Source organism: Pristiophorus japonicus, chromosome 7 (assembly GCF_044704955.1).
Source record: "Pristiophorus japonicus isolate sPriJap1 chromosome 7, sPriJap1.hap1, whole genome shotgun sequence".
NCBI classification, from domain to species: domain Eukaryota; kingdom Metazoa; phylum Chordata; class Chondrichthyes; family Pristiophoridae; genus Pristiophorus; species Pristiophorus japonicus.
Window position 1 is genome coordinate 222098888 of NC_091983.1, and position 22324 is coordinate 222121211.

Below are 22324 nucleotides of genomic sequence, written 5' to 3' on the forward strand. Positions count from 1 at the left end.
CCTGATGACACTGCACACCCCTGAGATGCCTGTTCCGAACTGTCGAAAGACTGAGTCTGAACACATATTACATCGAATGTACAGCACAGAAACAGGCCATTTGGCCGAGCTCGTTTCTGCCAGCCTTTATACTCCACACACGCCTCCTCCCACCTCTCCTTCATCTCACCTGATCAGCATATCCTGCGATTCCTTTCTCCCTTATATGCTTATCTCATCATCATCATAGGCAGTCCCTCGGAATCGAGGAAGACTTGTTTATCTAGCTTCCCTATAAATGCATCTACATGTTCAGTTTGCAGGAAGTGTATGCAGCAGCAGAAGTAATGTCCGTAAGTCAGCCAATACAGGACTCCGACGAGCTTGCCAATCCCCTCGGGTCAGGGGGGTGTTCTGGTTCAAAGCCTACGCACTAAAGCCCTTGGCTCGATCAGAGGGGTCAGTATTGTAATGGACTTTGTCATGTGTTTTGGCAGGCGGGGGTGGTGGTTGAGTCCTGTGACTGGAACAATTGTGAACAAGAAAGGATCTCCTTCTCGGTGTGTGAATACAGCCCCTGCTGAACTACTGCACCAGCAAGCTCTGTGCTGACCTCACTGTTCTCAACTGGGGTACTGACTAGGACTCTATGGTTGCCCACCGCGTGGGGGGGGGGGTAGATGAGGGAGCATTTGCCGGGGTTCCTGATCACTAGCCACTATTTTTCCCGGGAACTGCCTGGGTGTTGGTGTGAGTTGAGGACAGGATCAGGCTTAACTTATCCTATGCAGTCAAATAACCAGCCATCACGCGCAGTTTAGACTTGCGCATCAAGCATGGCCACTTGAGTTCGGTACAGAGGGCTGCTGTAACCCCCCACATGAATCAGCAGCTCCAGGCCAAGGAGGAAAGCAAATTAAAGGCATCAAATTGAAGCGGCAGTGATCAGAGTTAAGCTTCACGATGGTATCACCCCTCCATCAGCCAGTTCTGGGACTATGGCGAGGCCAACAGCTGGATTATCAATAGGAGCAGGGATTTGGCATGGCCTGAAGCTCTGCCAATTTCTACACTTAACAAGTCTAGCGCAGTCTGCTGCCAGAGTCCCAGAATAATCATAAAAGGCCTGAAGGAGGTGAAAATGCCAGTGTCTCGCCAACAATGAATTAACTGCCCGAATCAACGGCAAGTTTCAACGACATTCCTGTCCCCTAGTCGGGAAAGTTAATTTCCTTCTCCATCCCTGTCCACTAATCGAAGGGAAGGTTCTCCCATCCCCTAACCAAGGGAAGGTTCAACTCTTTTCCCCCCCCTTTATCCTACTTAATAGGATTGTTTGCCCCATCCCCTAATCTTGATCTCTGGAAGTAGATTTTGACACTGAACCTACAATAGTAGTGTTCCGAGCACAGTGTTTAAAAAAAATTCTTGTTGGAAAGAAACCTGTAAAGAGTGGGTTCTAGCGAGAGGGGCTGCATGTGGTAGCCGGTCTTGTGGTCCGAACAGACCATTTTCCGCAAGTGAGGAGCGCCTCGGAAAGGACGAGTAGACGTGGGTGTAAGGAGCCAGAATGAAAGCCCACAGACGGAACCCACTTATGTCCCAAGGGACAAGAACTTAGTGCCAGGGCTGCTGTACATTGTCGGGAAGATGACTGGTGAGGGTCCTGATCCACTGCTGTAGAATAGATACTCAGTCCAGTTATTGGCTGGGACCCTCCTAGATTGATTGCCAACACCGGCTCGTGACGTCCGTCTCCCCAGATCCAGTTCCTTGTGTTCTTTACTCCCAGTCTGCGGAGTAGTGGCAGGATCCGATCCCTGATGGAGTCGGCCATTTAGGATTGAGATGAGGAGAAATTTCTTCACTGAGTGTTGTGAATCTTTGGACCCGAGGGATGTGGATGCTCAGTCATTGAGCATCTTCAAGGCTGAGATCGCTAGCTTTTTGGACACTGAGAATCAAGGGATATGAGGATAGGGCGGGAAAGTGGAGTTGAGGTTGATGATCAGCCATGAACGGTGGAGCAGACTCGTGGGGCCTACTGCTTTTATGTTCTTCATGTCGGGGAGCGGTGGGAGCGTGTTAAAAGAAACCTTCTAACCTATCTTTCCATTTACAGAAAAAGACGGAAAAGCTTTTCACCCGACATATGAAGAGAAACTGAAGCTCGTGGCTCTGCACAAACAGATCTCCGTCGGCCCTTACAGCCCCGATTCCTGTCCGGAAGTTGGCTTCTTTGATGTTCTTGGCAATGATAGGAGGTAATTGTGACCTGATTCTGAGTGGGTATTTCATACCTGCACTCTCCCAACTGCAGTCTTCATCACACTACTCAATCTTGCCTTTTTTTTTTTAAAAAGGCTCTTATTTGGTTGGACTTTGAATTTAGTGGGCATGCAGAAATAACTAGGTTTCAAATTGACAATACTGTATTAAACAGAAGAACTATAGACCCTGAAAATCTAATGGGGAGGGGCACAGAAAATGCTGGAGATACAACGAACCTGAAAGAGAGTTGAGGCAGCCTAACATTTCAAATGGGATTTTTTTGGAGAACTGAGTTGTGATGCAGAGTCCCGTCCAGAAAGATAAGCCCGCTCGCTCTCTCAGGCGCTACCTTTCAAATTTCTGAATTCCTCTGATTCTGGCCTCTTGTACAGTCCTAATTTTCATCGCTCCACCATTGGTGGCCATGCTTTCAGCTGCCTAGGCCCTAACCTCTGGAATTCCCTCCCTAAACTCTCTTCCCCCTCCTCCTTTTAAGATGTTCCTTAAAACCTACCTCTCTGACCTAGCTTTTGGTCACCTGTCCTAATATCTCCTTACATGGCTCGGTCAATGTTTGTCTGATTATGCTTCTGTAAAGTGCCTTGTGGTATTTTACTCCGTTAAAGGCGCTATATAAATGCAAGTTATAAGAATTAGAAACAGGAGTAGGCCATCTAGCCCCTCGAGCCTGCTCCGCCATTCAATAAGATCATGGCTGATCTGGTCGTGGACTCAGCTCCACTTACCCGCCCTCTCCCCATAACCCTTAATTCCCTTATTGGTTAAAAATCTATCTATCTGTGACTTGAATACATTCAATGAGCTAGCCTCAACTGCTTCCTTGGGCAGAGAATTCCACAGATTCACCCTCTGGGACAAGAAATTCTTTCTCAACTCGGTTTTAAATTGGCTCCTCCGTATTTTGAGGCTGTGCCCCCTAGTTCTCGACTCCCCTACCAGTGGAAACAACCTCTCTTGTTGTTGAATTGCTTGACTTCTCGCTGGATCAGAGAATTACAGGCATGGTTCAGTCGTAGGAACACTCCCTTCAGGTTGGGTATCATTCAGAAGGCTGCTGAGGATCCCAGTGTCAACACTTAACTTTACTTTTGAGCTTTTGGTTTATTGCACAGCAGACAGGCACATGGAACAAGCAGAGCTCTTCTCTGTGCTTGATGCAGGACCCATTCTCCAGCTCCTTTTTCTATCTTTGCTTCCCTCTGTTCTGAAGGATTTTAACAAAAGGACATAGACAGGCTAAGTGAGTGGGCAAAAATTTGGCAAATGGAGAATAATGTTGGAAAGTGTGAGGTCATGCACTTTGACAGAAAAAAATCAAAGAGCAAGTTATTATTTAAATGGAGAAAGATTGCAAAGTGCCGCAGTACAGCGGGACCTGGGGTACTTGTGCATGAAACGCAAAAGGATAGTATGCAGGTACAGCAAGTGATCAGGAAGACCAATGGTATATTGGCCTTTATTGCAAAGGGGTGGAGTATAAAAGCAGGGAAGTCTTGCTACAGCTATACAAGGTATTGGTGAGGCCACACCTGGAATACTGCGTATTTAAGAAATGATATACTTGCTTTGGAGGCAGTTCAGAGAAGGTTCACTAGATTGATTCCGGAGATGAGGGGGTTGACTTATGAGGAAAGGTTGAGTAGGTTGGGCTTCTACTCACTGGAATTCAGAAGAATGAGAGGTGATCTTATCGAAACGTATAAGATTATGAGGGGGCTTGACAAGGTGGATGCAGAGAGGATGTTTCCACTGATGGCGGAGACTAGAACTAGAGGGCATGATCTTCATAAGGGGCCACCCATTTAAAACTGAGATGAGGAGAAATTTCTTCTCTGAGGGTTGTAAATCTGTGGAATTTGCTGCCTCAGAGCTGTGGAAGCTGGGACATTGAATAAATTTAAGACAGAAATAGACACTTCAACGAATAAGGGGTTATGAGGAGCGGGCAGGGAACTGGAGCTGAGTCCATGATTAGCTCAGCCATGATCTTCTTGAATGGCGGAGCAGGTTCGAGGGGCAGTATGGCCTACTCCTGTTCCTATTTCTTATGTTATGTAAAAGCAAAATACTGCAGATGCTGGAATTCCTTAATAAAAGCAGAAAATGCTGGAAACACTCAGCAGGTCAGCCAGCGTCTGTGGAGAGAGAAATCTGAGGTAACCTTTCAGGTTGATTGAGCGATCATCTGTTTCCCTCTCCACAGACGCTGCCTGATCTGCGGAGTGTTGCCCCTGTTTTCTGTTGTTTTATATAAAAATCTTTAATAGGCATTTTTAAAACCTTTTACTTGTGGCTTTCCGTACTCTCATCTCTTCCCGAACCTCGGAGTGTCAGCTTGGCTCAGTGGTACCACTCTTGCCTCTGAGTCACAAGGTTGACGGGGTTCAAGCCCAGCTTCAGGCCTTGAGCACATAGTCTAGACGGACACTTCAGTGCAATACTGAGGGAGTGCGTCAGTATTAGAGGTTAGATGTTCACGCAAAGCCCTGTCTGCACATTCAAGTGGACATAAAGATCCCACGGCACTATTCGAAGAAGAGCAGGGCTCTTCCTAGTTGGAAACGAATCAACCTGCGAGAGTATTGATCTTCAGCTGTTCAGCGCACACTCCTTCCATTGCACTTGTCTGACCATAACATACTTTGGTACTGCACGCAGCCCAACGCACCTCGTTGCTGTCGAGTTGATCATTCTGTCCTTGTTGCTGCCCAGTGTCCTCGATGCACAGTGCGGTCCAAAGCTTCTTTAACTTTCTCTGAGCCGAACACATCCTGCCGTACTCGAGTGTTGATTCTGGTCTAAGCTTCTCCAGAATCACAAGATAAATACAGATGAGGAAAGCCGTTTTGCCCAAATTAGTGCCGTTGCCCCTCCTGCCGCCATTGTATCCATTTTTTTTCTTAAATGTTTCCAGGGTTTATTGCCTCTACTCTGTCCTGAAGTTAATTCCACCTGTTGATCACATGTGAAGAACCTCTTGACTGTCCTACATTTGAACCTGTGTCCCCTGGTCCTAATCTTTGCAGTTCAGTTTGAAGTCATTTTCCGGATTTATTTTTTCATTTCTATTTTGTCTATATATGTCTATAAGATCACCTCTGTCACCAACTTTTGAGGCTGAAAAGCCCAAGTTTCTCCAGGCTATCCTAGTACTTCATATCTTTGATACTAGGGACAAAGCTTGTGACATTTTGTTCTTCAGTGCTTGAATGTCCTTGTGTCTGAAAGACAAGAACTGAAAATGGTACTCGAGGTTATTGTCTGACCAGGGCATTATACACTGAGTGTCCACCTCATCTGACTTAGACTGTGCTGTTCTGACTATGTAGCTCTGCATTCGAATGGCTTTGTTGATCACTGCTCTGCATTGATTCGACATTGGCTGAGTGTGTGTTGGCCATTTTTGCTTCCCATGTTGAAAGAAAGAACTTGCATTTAGAATAGTGCCTTTCATAAACTCAGCATGTTTCATACAGACGTATGACTTTAATTATTTTAATTGATATTCGATTAGGAAGAAATACTGGCCAGGACACTGGGGAGAACTCCCTTGCTCCCCTCATCCATGCCTTTGTTACCTCTAGACTTGACTACTAAAGGCATTGTATAAATACAAGTTTAAGGATATCTCTAGACTTGACTACTCCAATGCACTCCTGGCTGGCTTCCCACATTCTACCCTACGTAAACTTGAGGTGATCCAAAACTCGACTGCCCGTGTCCTGACTCGCACCAAGTCCCGCTCACCCATCATTCCTGTGCTCGCTGACCTATATTGGCTCTCGGTTAAGCAACGTCTCGATTTCAAAATTCTCATCCTTGTTTACAAATCACTCCATGGATTCTCCTCCCTATCTCTGCAATCTCCTCCAGCCTCAACACCCCCCCCCCCCCGCCTCCCCCGAGATATCTGCGCTCCTCAAATTCTGCCCTCCTGAGCATCCCTGATTATAATCGCTCAACCATTGGTGGCCGTGCCTTCAGCTGCCTGAGTCCTAAGCTCTGGGACTCCCTCCCTAAACCTTACCTTTCCTCCTTCAAGATGCTCCTTAAAACCTGCCTCTTTGACCAAGTTTTGGTCATCTGCCATTATTTCTTATCTGGCTCGGTGTCAGATTTATTTCTTTGTCTTGTAACACTCCTGTGAAGCACCTTACCTTGCTAAAGGGCAATATAAATACAAGTTGTTCTTCCAAATAGTGCCATTGGAGATCTTGCGTTCACCCGATAGCAGATGGGACCTTGGTTTAACATCTCATTGGAAGACGGCCCTTCCGTGTTGAATCGAACAGGATTAGACCATTTCCCCAGTTAGATCTGTTGCTCAACTCCATTTTACTCGCCTATCCTTTAATACACTTGTCTAACACATGATCTCTCTTGAAAGTTTCAATTGACTTGGCATCTACAAGCTTTGAGGGCAGGGGCGTTTCAGATTTCCAGTATTCTTTGTGGGGGGTGAAAAGTGTTTCCTAAATTTTAAGATTATGCCCCCCGCCCCCTGATCTGGATTACTCCCTCAGAGTAAACAGTTCCCCTGTATCTACCCTATCGAATCTCTATCATTTCCCCCTCTCCTCAGCAGCAATAATTTGCATTTATGTAGCATTTAACTTGGACAAAAACGTCCCCAGGGCATTTCTTAAAGGTGGAATCAAACAAAAATTGAATGCTGAGCCAAGGGAGGAAATGTTTGGCGGGGTAACCAAACACTGAGTCAGCAGTAGGGTGTACGATTGACCTTGGCACCTCTTGTAAAAGGGAAGGAGAATGTCAGCCATAACGATGTGCGTGTGTGGGTCCTTTACCAGCGGGTGGTCCAGTTCTCTGGAACCATTACTGCACTTGGATTTGATGCCTTGAGGTTGACTTCCAGTTCTAATTGCTATCTTGAGAGCCTTGACAGTGACTTTCAGCGGGCCATTTGATTGAGGGTCCTGAATTTGCCAACACATCCATGGCGGGGGGGGCAGGAGGAAAGGAGTTACATGGATATTGCAATGTTCTAATATACTTTGAGAGGACATTTTGGTGCTGAGAATTTTCATTGGACCAAAATATCCGTAACAAGTACAATCTGCTCTTTCAGCTATCTTGTTGCAGCCCTTTTAGTACACTGGATGTATTCAGTGTATCAGTATCGGGACAAGAACCCCCATTACTGTAAAGCAGAGGAGAAAAATCGCCTGCATTATCTCGTTCAAGTTCCCCAGTGCATAAAAGAAGTCATAGATCCCAAAGCTTAGCAGCCTGGCCAGCTCTGAGCAACAGCGAAGACTCTGTGCTGGGGCCCGCTAGTTTGAATCAATCGAAGTTCAGTTACACCTAACCGTTTTATTCAATAAAACAACTTTGTGTTAAGCAACGAATCGAAAACAAACACATTATTAATTGAAATGGCGAAACATTTAACAATTAATAAGTCAATGTATAAGCATTTTTAAAAGACATTTTCTAAAAGATAAAAATGGTGTATTGATTTTTTTATCTGTATATCTTCTAATGCCGGCATTCACAGCTGGGCATATCAATGGCATAGTTATGACCGAACAGCAGTTTACGTGTCAATCTGGTCAGCTTTTATTCAGGACGTTATGAGTCGAAGCCCTACTCTAGGATGCGGGCTCACAATCGAGGCTGACAATGCAGTGCGGTGCTGAGGGAGTGCTGCATTGTTAGAGGTGCCATAGAGTGCCGTGTGCCCCATTATAGAACGAACGTTAAAGCAACAGGGAGCATTTAGTGAACATTCACCAGGTTGATACCAGGGATTGGAAACTTTTAAAACAAAATACTGCTGGGAATCTGAAATAAAAAGAAGTTGGCGCAGTAAAGATTTACAACGATGATACTAGAAGTGGGAGGTTCTAACAAGAAAGTCTGAACAGGCTCGGGCTCTTTTCTCTGGAAGAGAAGGCTGAGGGGTGACCTGATAGAAGTCCTTAAAATTATGAAAGGGTTTGATTCGGTAGAAGTGGAGAAGGTATTTCTACTTTTGGGGAAGTCCAAAACTAGGGGCCATAAATATCAGATAATAACTAATAAAATCAATCGGGAATTCAGGGGAAACTTCTTTACCCAGAGTGTGCTGAGAATGTGGAACTTGCGATCACGAGGGAGTAGTTGAGGCGAATAGCATAGATGACTTTTAAGGGGAAGCTAGATCATCATATTTAGGACCGAGATGAGGAAAAACTTCTTCACTCGAGAATTGTGAACCTGTGGAATTTTCTACCACAGAAAATGGTTGAAGCCAGTTCGTTAGATATATTCAAAAGGGAGTTAGATATGGCCCTTAAGGCTAAAGGGATCAAGGGGTATGGAGAGAACGCAGGAATGGAGTACTGAGGTGAATGATCAGCCATGATCTTATTGAATGGTGGTGCAGGCTCGAAGGGCCGAATGGCCTACTCCTGTACCTATTTTCTATGTTTCTATCATAGGCAGTCCCTCAAAGCGAGGATGGCTTGCTTCCACACCAGAAAGGAATGAGTTCATAGGTGTTTCAACGAAGGACCTAATATTCCAGATCCCGAACTACATCCTGAAGGGTGGAAGATGCCTGTGCGTGGATTGTTTTTAACGTGTAGTGGCTGTTGCACACCAGCCACCACACAGGCTTGACAGAGCAAGGTCTTTGTCCAGTGGCAAGGGTTACCCAGGACGACTGGAGACGAGCTCTGCTGCACAGACCGAGCAAGATAGATAAACACATGAGGGAGAAAGGAATGGAGGGTTATGTTGATGGGAAGAGATGAAGAGGGGTGGAAGGAGGTTCGTGTGGAGCATAAACACTGGCATTGAGCAGTTGGGACGAATGGCCTGTTTTCTGTGCTGTAATTAATATGTAATTTGTACCATCCCAGAATGATCTATTTCTTCAATGTTATGGAGGACGGGGGGAGAGGACGAACGATGGGGAAAATGTATAAAAATGATTGGAATTTGAATAGTTAGACTGTGGGTGGAACCTGACACCCATCCTCTCTGTTGGTGAAACCCACCATCCATACAACAGTAGTTTTCAAACTTTCCTGATTCGGGGACCTTGCAACATTCAATGCACTTTTCGGGATCCCCTGTCCTAACTTCCAAAACAACCCAGCAGCTGCACAAAGGGTTGTCAGAGGAATGGTGGGGCCAATAAGGGCCCAAAATGGAGGTCTATTTGTGGAGGCAGAAGGCATGGCTGAGGCTCTAAATGAATACTTTGTATCGGTGTTTATCAAGGAATAGGACTTTGCCAAAGCTACGGTAAATGAGGAGGATACCAGGATACTGGATGAGATAAAAAAAAAATAAAGTGGAGTTACTAGGAAGGCTGACAGTACTTTAAGTAGATAAGTTGCCTGGACCAGATGGGATGCATCCTAGGATGCTGAGGGAAGTAAGTGCAGAAATTGCAGAGGTGCTGACCACAATCTTCCAATCCTCCTTAGATACAGGGGTGGTGACAAAGGAATGTTACACCCCTGTTCAAAAAGGGGAGAAAGACAGGCCAGTCAGTTTACCTTTGGTGGTGAGGAAGCTTTAAGAAACAATAATCCAGGAGAATATTAGTAGCAACTTGGATAAGCATAAACTAATAAAGGAGAGACAGCACGGATTTGTTAAGGGCAAATAGTGTTTGACTAACTTGAGTTTTTTGATGAGGGCAGGGGTGGATGAGGGCAGTGCATATGGACTTTCAAAAGATAAAATACCACATATTATACTTAGTGAAATTGAAGCCCATGTGATAAAAAAGTGCAGTAGCAGCATGGATACAGCATTGGTTAAAGGATAGAAGAGAGAGTTGTGGTGAATGGCTGTGTTTCAGACTGGAGGGAAGTATACAGTCGAGCTCCCCAGGGTTCAGTACCATATATATATTTAAATATAATATATATAGTGTGTATATATATATATATATATTATATATAATTAATGAGGGACTTCAATTATGTAGATAGACTGGAGAAGCTGGGCTTGTTCTCTTTGGAGCAGAGAAGGCTGAGGGGAGATTTGGTCGAGGTACTTAAAATCATGCGTTCAGCTAGAGTAAATAAACAAACGGTCGCCAATAACCAGAGGGCGCAGATTTACGGTGAAGGGCAACCTGAGGAAAACTTTTTTGCGCAACGAGTGGTTAGGGTTTGGAATGCACTTCCTGATCGGGCCGTGGCTACAGATTCAACAGTAGCCTTCAACAGGGAACTGGAAAAATACTTGGGAGAAGAAAAAAATTGCAGGGATACGTGGAAAGGACTAAGGACTGGGGACTGACTGGTTGCTCTTCGAAAGAGTCAGCCCAGACTCGATGGGCCGAGTGGCCTTTTTTGTGCTGTACTGTTCTATGATTCTATGGAAGGAAAACGGTGCCTTTGTTGCAGGTGGGTTTGTTTTTTAAAAAATTAGTATTAAACAACAAATAATGTGGTTGTGGTTGTCCTATAGAGCAAAATGTGAGGATTACAGAACTCTTGTGGTGCGGAGTAAGCCCAATCCCTGACTGGCACTCTAAGAACATAAGAAATAGGAACAGGGGTAGGTCATACGGCCCCTCGAGCCTGCTCCGCCATTCAATAAGATCATGGCTGATCTGATCATGGACTCAGCTCCACTTCCCCGCCCGCTCCCCATAACCTCTTATCTCCTTATCGTTTAAGAAACTGTCTATTTCTGTCTTAAATTTATTCAATGTCCCAGCTTCCACAGCTCTCTGAGGCAGCGAATTCCACAGATTTACAACCCTCAGAGAAGAAATGTCTCCTCATCTCTGTTTTAAATGGATGGCCCCTTATTCTAAGATTATTCCCTCTAGGTCTAGTCTCTCCCATCAGTGGAAACATCCTCTCTGCATCCGCCTTGTCCAACCCCCTCATAATCTTATATATTTTGATAAGATCACCTCTCATTCTTCTGAATTCCAATGAGTAGAGGCCCAACCTACTCAACCTTTCCTCATCAGTCAACCCGCTCATCTCCGGAATCAACCTAGTGAACCTTCTCTGAACTACCTCCACAGCAAGTATATCCTTTCGTAAATATGGAAACCAAAACTGCACGCAGTATTCCAGGTGTGGCTTCACCAATATCCTTGTAAGGGGAAAATGGGAAGGCCTCTCCTCCCATGAGCGGGCCCCCTGATATAGAGGGTCGACGCTCGCCCCGACCCGCGAAACAGCCCCCGGAGTTAGCAGACAGAGACGGATGGCAAGGTATAACGATCTTTTATTATGAACATCCGTGAACACCTCTCATCACAGCCGCCTGTGAGTGGAGATGCTCCCCGAACAGCACAATCATACAACTTTTATACATTTCAAAAACCCCTCCGTTCCCTGGTAAGACCTCCCTAGATCTCTAATTGGACTGCCTTATCAGTACTACTTCTCTAATTGGACTACCTTATTAGTGCTACTTTGGATTGACAGGCCAAAACCCTTGTGACCACCTTAGGCCGTGACTAGAATGACTTCATTAGGTCAGAATTTGCTGATTCTCCTTGGTGCCCATGAGTCCGCCTCGAGCCTCTTCGCAAGGTCTTATCAATGTCTGTTTAGGTTCTCGCATCATATCCTGTCGGAATATTATTGAATTGATAACTTCTGGAGCCTTGGTACAAGGCCGAAGAGAGGCCTTTTACCTCCTTATGGGTCGATGCAGGAACCAGCACTTTAACTCTTGTCCTGCTGGTACCCCTAATGCCAAATTTCTCTTACACCCTGTACAGCTGTAACAAGACTTCCCTGCTTTTATACTCCATCCCCTTTGCAATAAAGGCCAAGATTCCATTGGCCTTCCTGATCACTTGCTGTACCTGCATACTATCTTTTTGTGTTTCATGCACAAGTACCTCCAGGTCCCGCTGTACTGCGGCACTTTGCAATCTTTCTCCATTTAAATAATAACCTGCTCTTTTTTTTTCTGCCAAAGTGCATGACCTCACGCTTTCCGACATTGTACTCCATCTGCCAAATTCTAGCCTGTCTATGTCCTCTTGCAGCCTCTTTATATCCTCCTCACACATTACCCTTCCTCCCATCTTTGTATCGTCAGCAAACTTGGCTACGTTACACTCAATCCCCTCTTCCAAGTCGTTAATAGATTGTAAATAGTTGGGGTCCCAGCACTGATCCCTGCGGCACCCCACTCGTTACTGGTTGCCAACCAGAGAATGAACCATTTATCCCGGCTCTTTGTTTTCTGTTAGTTAGCCAATCTTCTATCCATGCTAATATATTACCCCCAATCTCGTGAACTTTTATCTTGTGCAGTAACCTTTTATGTGACACCTTGTCAAATGCCTTCTGGAAGTCCAAATACACCACATCCACTGGTTCCCCTTTATCCACCCTGTTCGTTACATCCTCAAAGAACTCCAGCAAATTTGTCAAATATGGCTTCCCCTTCATAAATCCATGCTGACTCTGCCTGACCAAATTTTGATTTTCCAAATGTCCTGCTACTGCTTCTTTAATAATGGACTCCAATATTTTCCCAACCACAGATGTTAGGCTAACTGGTCTATAGTTTCTTGCTTTTTGTCTGCCTTCTTTTTTAAATAGAGGCGTTCCATTTGCAGTTTTCAATCTGCTGGGGCCTCTGGATTCCAGGGAAGTTTGGTAAATTGCAACCAATGCATCCGCTATTCTGCCGCTACTTCTCTTAAGACCTTAGGACGCAAGCCATCAGGTCCAGGGGATTTATCCGCCTTTAGTTCCATTATCTTACTGAGTACCCCCTCCTTAGTGATTGTGATTGTGTTAAGTTCCCCCCCCCCCCCCCCCCATAGCCCCTTGACTATCCACTGTTGGAATATTGTTAGTGTCCTCTACCGTAAAGACTGATACAAAATATTTGTTCAGAGTTTCTGCCATCTCCATGTTCCCCATTACTAATTCCCTGGTCTCGTCCTCTAAGGGACCAACATTTACTTTAGCCATTCTTTTCCTTTTTATATACCTATAGAAACTCTTGCTATCTGTATTTATATTTTGTGCTAGTTTACTTTCATAGTCTATCTTCCCTTTCTTAATCATTGTTTTAGTCATTCTTTGCTGGCTTTTAAAAGCTTCCCAATCTTCTGTCCTCCCACTAGTTTTGGCCAATTTGTATGCGCTCGTTTTTAATTGAGTACCGTCCTTTATTTCTTTAGTTAGCCATGGATGGCTTTCTTTTCTCTTAAATCCGTTCCTCCTCACTGGAATATATTTTTCTTGAGAGTTGTGAAATACCTCTCTCAAATGTACACCACTGTTCATCAACCGTCCTGCACTTTAATCTATTTTCCCAGTCCACTTTAGCCAACTCTGCCCTCATACCTTCATAGTCTCCTTTATTTAAGCTTAGTACGCTGGTTAGAGATTCAACTTTCTCACCCTCCATCTGAATTTGAAATTCAACCCTGCTATGATCACTCATTCCAAGGGGATCCTTTACTAGGAGATTGATTATTAATCCTGTCTCATTACACAGGACCAGATCTAAGATAGCCTGCCGCCTGGTTGGTTCCGTTACATACTGCTCAAGGAACTCGTCCCTTATGCACTCTGAACTCTTCCTCAAGGCTACCCTGACCAATTTGATTTGTCCAATCAATATGGAGATTAAAATCACCCATGATTATTGCTGTTCCCTTTTGACAAGCCCCCACTATTTCCTGGTTTATGCTCTGACCAACATTGTTGCTACTGTTAGCTCTTGCCAGCCTGCTGTGGTCCATAGAGCCCAGGTTGGAAGCAAATGTCCCATATACACTCGAGCTGTACCCAAGGACAGGAGGCTGTGCATTAAGAACTTGTACTTGCTGCCTTTTGTTCCAAGCCCAGCTGGTTTCCATTTGTGAAATGTTTTCTCATTTCCTTTTTCCCTCCCACTGTGTTGCTCTCTTAATTCTCCATCCCAGCACTTATCAAACTGGAATGGTGAAATCTCTGCTTCTCGGCCTCTTAATTAAACTTCCACGCAGCAACAGCCAGAGAGGGAAAACCGCAATAACCTGCTGGCAATCGGCCTTCAGGAGTGGCCACTTGGGCAGGGCACTGACCTGGACAGCTGCTGCTCTGTGACTTGGCACCTTCGGTTGAGATGAGCTGGGTCAGGCAGCATTTTGAACGAGAACAGTTAACGGTTACAGATGGTGGGGTCCTTCATCACAATGTGGTGCATTTAATTCCCCCTCCCAGCCGGTTGACTTCAGACCCCCCCCCCATGGGTTAGGCTGAAGCTGTGCATGCCTCTGGCTACCTGGCACTTCCAGTACTCTGTGCAAATCTGATCACCACCACACGTGGGCCACCATGGAGGGGGTAGAGGCACTGCGGAGGGAGTGAGGAGGCTGAGCCCAAGTATTGGAGAGATGACGTATGAGGAACCACTGGATAAGGTAGGACTGTGGCAGTGGAAATCTGGAACTCGCTTCCCCCAAAAGGCTGTGAATGCTGGGTCAATTGAAACTTTCAATTGCGATTGATAGATTTTTTTTATTAGTTAAGGGAATGAAAGATGGGTAAATGGAGTTGAGGTACAAATCAGCCAGTATCTGATGGAATGACAGAACAGGCTGGATAGGCTGAACGGCCTCCTGTTCCTATGACTGTCTCGGTCTCAGTAAAAGACATCTCTGAGGGATCCAATAGAGGTATATAAGATTCTTTTGTGGAGCGGAGAAAGCACACTTGGAGCATTACTTTCAGATACACGGACAGCAGGATAAGGTATCACAAACTCACTGTTGTGAACGATGAGTTTAGAATAGATGCCGGGAAGTGTTGAAGCCGGGACATTTGGACTCAAATCATAAACGGCTGAATGCTGTAATGGCAGCCAGTCTTTATAATTATCGGTTTGGTGCTGAAAGTGAGAGCTTAGTGCAGGTTCTGCTTTAGCTTTCTTTGACCCACCATCAACGTGGCTCCATTTGTAGCCCTCGCCTCTGAGTCAGAAGATTGAGATTTCACGCCTCACTACGGGACTTGGGCACGTAATCTAGGGAGTGCTTGCTGCATTGTCAGAGGCGCGCGCTGTCCTTCAGGTAAGACGTTTAACCGAATGTCTGTCCTGGTGATAGGGTGGATCTCAAAGGTCCTGTGGTGCTATGTGAAGAACCAGGAACTTAATTCCCCTTCCAAGCCAGTTCAGTTAAAATTCATAATTATGCAGAAGCAGCTCGGGTCAGGCAGCACCTGAGCAAACATTCCTCAATCAATACTGCAAAAGACCGATTAGCTGATCAATTCATATTGCTGGTTATGGGATCTTGCAGTGTGCCCAGGCTTGCCTGCTTAAGTTAAAATAATTCATTATATTAGAAGCACTTTGTGATGTTTGAGATTTGGTTAGGCACTATATTAATGCATGTCTGTCTTTTCTAACTATGCTAATATTTATCAGGAGAGAATGGACTGCCCTGGGGAACATGAGGAAAGAAAATGCCATGGTGGAATTTGTCCAGTTGTTGAACAAATGTTGCAACCTGTTTGAACCGTACGTCACCTCCCATAAAATAGAGAAGGAGGAGCAGGAAAGGAAGAGGTAAGAGCAGCATTGCCTGTCTTTACAGGATTGCGATTTAATAAGGCGCTTACATATTTTTATAAATACAGTTTGCCAAGTGGTGCAGGCTGGTATTTCTCCGAGCTGGTCGATCACAGAGTCTCAGCTGTGGCTCAATGGATAGCATTCCGTCCTCTGAGTTGGAAGCTTGTGGGTTCAAGTCCTACTCCAGAGGCTGAAACTTCCCACTGCAGTACTGAGGGAGTGCTACATTGTCGGAGTTGCCATCTTTCGGATGAGACGTTTAACCGAGGCCCTGTCTGCTCCCTCAGGTGGATGTAAAAGATCCCACGGCACTATTGTGAAGAAGATGCCAGGGATGTGAAACTCTAGTTATGAAGAGAAACTTGTGCGGGTATGGTTGCAATAGTGGTTATGTTCGTTAACTGATTATCCAGAGGCTTTGATGAATAGTCCAGCGAATGAGAATTCAATTCCCACCATGGCAGTTTAAAAAATAGAATACAGTTTGGGGGGGAAAAAAATCTAGAATTAAAAAAAAAATGTTGCTATCAGTAAAAGTGAGCATGAAACGGCTGGATAATTGTAACACGCCAACTGGTTCACTAATGTACTTTTAGAGAAGGAAACCAGTTTGCCCGCAGGATTTCAGTCCCCACAAGAGTGTTGACTCTTGACTATCCTTTGAAGTAGCCGAGCGAGCCGCTCAGTTGTATCCATGGCAACTAGGGATGGGCAACAAATGCCAGAGAATGGAAAAAAACAAGACTCGAGATAGTGGGACTATTTCCACTACAGCAGAGAACATTTAAGAGGTTCTGATCGTGAACAAAGGCTATTTCCTGTGGTGCCTGGGACGGGAGGTCATCGGTTTAAAATTGTCTCTGAGTGTGAGTTTAGGAGAAATTTCATTACGCGGAGTTGTTGGAGCATGAAATACTTGGCCACAAGAAGTGAGATTCTAAATGATGAGAAGCTGGAGGAGCAGGGAGATTTAGGGAGTCCAAGTACAGAAATTGCTAAACACTAGTGGGCAGGTATCAAAAACCATTTAAAAGGCTAATGGAATGTTGGCCGTTACCTCAAGGGGCTGGAGTACAAAGGGATCATCATAGTATCGAGGATGACTTGCTTCCACGCCAAAAAGGGATGAGTTCACAGGTGTTTCAGTGAAAGACCTAATATACCAGGTCCCGAACTACATGTTGAAGGCTGGAAGGATTTTTTTACCGTGTGTTGGCCGTTTCACACCAGCCACCACACGGGCTTGACAGAGCTAGGCCGTTATCCAGTGGCAAGGATTAACCAGGACGACTGGAGACCAGCTCTGCTGCACGGACCTAGTGCACACATATATCGCCGTGTGGGCTGGCCCGTGCTGCCCCTGGGCCCCGTACCCCTCATTTGCCACACCTCCGCCACAATCTCTCGCCCTCCTCCACCACAAACGCCGCTACTTGCTCATTTCATATAACACCCTTACATATAGAAGACGGGACACTAATAGGTCCGGAGTGCATTGGAACCCAGATCCAAGAGGTGAGAGTCCAGTGTGGTAATGCAGTGCCAGCCACTTCTCTGCTCTCTCGGCCCTCCCCCTTCGCCCCTGTACTGTGCTGTTTCCTTTCAATGTCCCTGGTGTACTCCCCAACCTCCGTTTCAGCCAAATATCTCTATTTTCCACTTGAGTTGACCTCCCTTCTCATGCAGTCAGTTTTGTATCCCTCCCCCCTTTTTTAAAAGCAGTTGCCTAACTTCTCATTGTCTTCAAATCCCTCGCCCTTCCCTATCACTGTAACCTCCTGCAGCCCTACAACCCTCCGAGATCTCTACACTCCTCCAATTCTGGCCTCTTGTCCATCCCTGATTTCTTTTGCCCCACCATTGCCTGGGCTGTAAGTTCTGGAATCCTCCCCCCCCCCCCCCCAAACGTCCACCTCTCATTTAAGAGACCCCGCAAAACCTACCACTTTGGTCACCTATCCTAGTATCTTTGTGGTTGTGTCTCATTTTTGGTTGATAATCACTCCCATGAAGCGCTTTGGCCACATTGAAGGCATTCTGTAAATGAAAGTGGTTGTTGGTATTTACACTGCACATGTCCTGCACGCAGACTACTTTGTTTTACTGTATCTTCGGTTTGCCTTTTGTCTGCAGGAGAGAAGAGGAGGAGAGGCGTCTCAGGGAAGAGCAGGAGCGAGAACGTTTGCGGCAGGAGGAAGAGAGAAGACAGCGAGAGGAGGAAGAAAAAAGGAGGCGGGAAGAGGAGGAGAGGACGAGGCTGGAGGAAGAACGGTTTCGAATGGAACAACAAAAGTAAGAGCTATTCATCAGATGAAGTACATTTAATGTGCTTGATGCTCTTCATATACTAATATGGTCTTCATTTGGGCTTGCTAGTATTGAAATTACCATTGCATTATAGTCTAACTTGGGAGTCTGTTGGTAACTCTTGTCTCTGGGTCAGAAGGTTGTCGGTTCAAGCCTTACTCTAGCACGTGATCACGATCGAGGCTGACACTCCAGTGCAGGTATGAAGGAGTGCTGCATTACCGGAGAGGCAGTCTTTTGGATGAGGTGTCAAACCGAGGCCCTCTGATGCCACTCAACTATCTGATGGATGGCAATTCTTGAATAAGAGCAGGGAGCTCTCCCTATGTCTTTGCCAACGTTCCTTCCTTAACCATCGCCAGGGGCAAAAAAGAGCCAAGTGGTCGTCTCTTTGCTGTTTGAGGAACATCACTGTTGCAGAATGGTTACCTTCAAGAGAGTCCAAAAACGAATCCATTGTGCAGTGTTCTGAGGCATTTAGTAAACTGATGCAGCGTGAATAGATGTGAATATCTTTCTTTCTTCCCTCCCACTCCCACCAGGCAATCATCAGGCCTGTGTCTCTGCTGTATGTAACTGGCTGCTGGTTGTCCCAGGAGTATTTTTATTTAATCGTTTATCTGTTGCCTTCCCTCCTGGTGTCCACGAGTAGCACCAGGATATAATCTAGCATTAAATAGCTCTATCTGATGATGCTGACCGGTGCTGGACTCCAGTTCTGAGCGCACCAGTCTCCAAAGTGACCATCCGTGTGTCCACTTTCATGTTGGGTTTATTGGGAAACGTCACTATAGCCCATTCCAAACAGCACCTTCCAGTAGGATAGTGGTCGGGAGTAGGAACCCTGGCTGATTTCTTCCCTCCTTTGGTACTGAGCCCAATATTCAAGTCCCCCTATAACCACCTGGCTAAAATCAGGACGGTTCCAGGGTTCTAACCTCCGTGCTGTGACCTGGGACGGTCCTGAACCTGGGCCCTGCCGGGCCTGCATGGTTTCGCACCATATTCGGATGGTGCGCTCATCCAGCAGACCTTTGGCAGGAGGGCGGAAGACCAAAGGAGAGCTGCTCAGAAATTCAAGCATCTCGTGCAAAAGTGAGACACGTTAACCCAGAACTTCACTCTTTGAACTTTTGATTTTAGGCAACAAATCATGGCTGCCTTAAACGCGCAGACTGCAGTACAGTTTCAGCAGTACGCAGCCCAGCAGTATCCTGGCAACTTTGAGCAGCAGCAGCTCCTGATTCGCCAGCTTCAAGAGCAGCACTATCAACAGTACATGCAGCAGCTGTACCAGGTGCAGCTAGCACAGCAGCAGGTAAGGGTGGGCCTGGCAGCGAGCCGTGAACGAGACATTAGCCTCTTCAAATACAGGGCGGGGACAAGATTGCGTAGTTTCCCTGTGCCAGTACCAGTACCGCACTGCCTTCTACATTCATTCCTGCTGCTTCAGACCTGCTAGGCTATTAATAATCGGGCGGAATCAGCTAGGCTCACTTTGTAACCGCGCTCATCAACTGAAATGAGAAGTTGGTTAAAATTTTGGGGGCAAGTTTAAATTTGAGGGGTCCAAACTAATATTCATGGCCCAGGCCACGACTAAAATCAACGAGCTGGAGTAATCCCGCACAAAGGCAGGCTGAGCAGAAATTGTGGAATAAGTTAAATTAACAGGAAGCAGCATTTTAAAAGGCGGAATGTATGTGGTTTCCAGGGGCAATTAGATGGGTTTCTGGAGAGAGGATTTGGGATATAGTGAGATGCAAATACGGAAAAGAAGGGCTTCTTGAGCCTAATATTACTCTTCTCCTGAACATTCTTATCCCACCCAAGATCCGATGGTATTGTGCTGCATGTGAAAAGCTTGCTATCGTATGTTTGTGATTTTCACCAATCTATCCGAGGATAGATTGTTTACCCATCCCAATCAATCGAGTAAACCAGTTTCCTAGGACATCCGGCTTTCCAGATGATGAGAACTGCTCATTGAGATCATATAATGAGCAGTTGAGCCACACTGGCCACAAACCTCCGAGCATTCACTGCCCAGTTTGTGTTGAGCTCGCTGGTCTCAGCCATGGTACGGCAAATAGGCTCAGTGCCTCTTGATTGGGAACCAGCATTCCTGCTCCTGAACAGTCCTCAAACCCTTACTGACAGTGTGCCTGTGTAGATATCAAGCGAGGACAGGTTTAGCTGTGATGCCTCCTGTGCTTGAATGGACCATAAAAGCTCATCCATAATCAGGGTACCAGAGGATAACCAGTGTCCTTGCAGCCACATCTCAGTGAGGACTCAGTGCCTTCAGGAAAATAGGTGGGGAAAAAAATCATGCTATTCCACCCTAGACTAGTAGCATAGACTCCCATCAAAAACCCTCAGTTGGTCTGTTGTGTTATAGCATCCTACTAAGAACATAAGAAATAGGAGCAGGAGTAGGCCATACGGCCCCTCGAGCCTGCTCCGCTATTTAATACGATCATGGCTGATCCGATCATGGACTCAGGTCCACTTCTCTGTCCGCTCCCATAACCCCTTATTCCCTTATCGGTTAAGAAACTGATAATCTCTGTCTTAAATTTATTGAATGACCCAGCTTCCACAGCTCTCTGAGGCAACGAATTCCACAGATTATGCGTGTCTCGGTTAGAACTGCAGGCTTATGTTGTCTGTGGGTTTCTTTGGTCCCTTCAGGCAACACTACAGAAACAGCAGGAGCCAATCGTATCAACAACCCACATTGGGGTAGGAGAGGTCCCGACAGTGAACGGACAGACAACTACACACACAGACTCCTTGGAGAAAGAGCCGGAGCCAGAATCTTCTGAAGAAGTATTGGAAAATGGACCAAAAGGTAGAAATCTGAGTTTACTAACCAGCCTCTGTTCCACTGTTCACCCACCCCCCCCACCCCGGAAAGCCAGCACACTTTCTGTTGGGAATCCTCTCGCCTGGGGGTTAGATTTTGGGCTCAAGCCCCCAATCCTTCATCACATTGGGCCGACACTCCTGTGCAGTACTGAGGCAGTGCTACATTGTCAAAGATGCCATTCTTTGGATGTGATGTTAAACTGAGGCCCTACTTGCCTGATTAGGAGATGGCTACAGATCCAGTGTCCTGGCCAACAGTTCCCTCATCCTCCACCACCAAATGCAGTTGAATCTTGCTGTTTGGCTATGCGTTAGCAGAGCTTTCATTGTAAAGTAGTTCATCATATGTGAAGTACTGTGGGTTGTTTCTGAGATCAGGGGTAGTATATATATGCAAGTCTTTTTTAAAAATGTGATGCTCTTAATTCATTGCCTAAAACTGCTCGCACTGTTACTACTCTTCAGCAGTGGTTTTCAAACTTTTCTGGTGCCTGCCCGCCCCTCCCCCTGAATATTGACACACTCCTGGATGACTCCTGTTCTAATTTTGAAAGACCCTCATGCCACATAGCCAGGGGATAGAAGTAATGTTGTTGCAGGGGATGTTGTTTTTTATTCGTGTACAGCAATGGAAATAACATACCAGTAAGTCAAGTCAAGGAGAAGACCCACCACCTTATCAACTAGGGCTGACAGTAAATGTCGGCCAAGCCTTCCCCACATCTCGAACTACATTTTTTGTTGTATTTCTGCAGCTCAAAAAGAAAGACTTGCATTTATATAGTGCCTTTCACCACCACTGGGCATCTCAGCCAATGAAGTACTTTTGGAGTGTAGTCACTGTTGTAATGTGGGAAACGCAGCAGCAATTTGTACACAGCCAGCTCCCACAAGCAGCAATGTGATAATGACGTGATAATCTGTTTGTGATGTTGATTGAGAGATAAATATTGACCAAGACACCGGGGATAACTCTCCTGTTGACCGGCGATCTTTTATGTCCACCTGAGAGAGTAAATGGGGCCTCGGTTTAATGTCTCATCTGAAAGACGGCACCTCCGACAGTGCAGTGCTCCCTCAGCACTGCACTGGAGTGTCTGCCTAGATTTATGTGCTCAAGTCTCTCGAGTGAGACTTGAACCTTACAACCTTCTGACTCAGGCAAGTGTGTGACCCACTGAGCCACAGCTGACACTTTTTTAAAAAAAAAGTTTAATGTAGCTCATTGTGCATTTAGGGATACAGAGTAAGCAGAGGTGTTATAAAATTAATGGGGAAAATACTGTATAAGCAGGAGTCAAAGGAGATTAAATCACTCAACCCTCAAGGTACCAAGCCAATGTCTGGTTGC

General features: G+C 45.8%; 1 protein-coding gene across 1 annotated transcript in view; it reads left to right on the forward strand.

Annotated features, from left to right (window-relative positions):
• acbd3 (acyl-Coenzyme A binding domain containing 3) overlaps window positions 1-22324 on the forward strand; it is a 60478-nt gene that overhangs the window by 9851 nt on the left and 28303 nt on the right. Inside the window, exons 2-6 of the mRNA XM_070885837.1 lie at window positions 2102-2243; window positions 15649-15789; window positions 17929-18087; window positions 19246-19420; window positions 20797-20956. Of these exons, the coding sequence (XP_070741938.1) occupies window positions 2102-2243; window positions 15649-15789; window positions 17929-18087; window positions 19246-19420; window positions 20797-20956 (777 nt within the window). The remainder of the gene's footprint in view (window positions 1-2101; window positions 2244-15648; window positions 15790-17928; window positions 18088-19245; window positions 19421-20796; window positions 20957-22324) is intronic.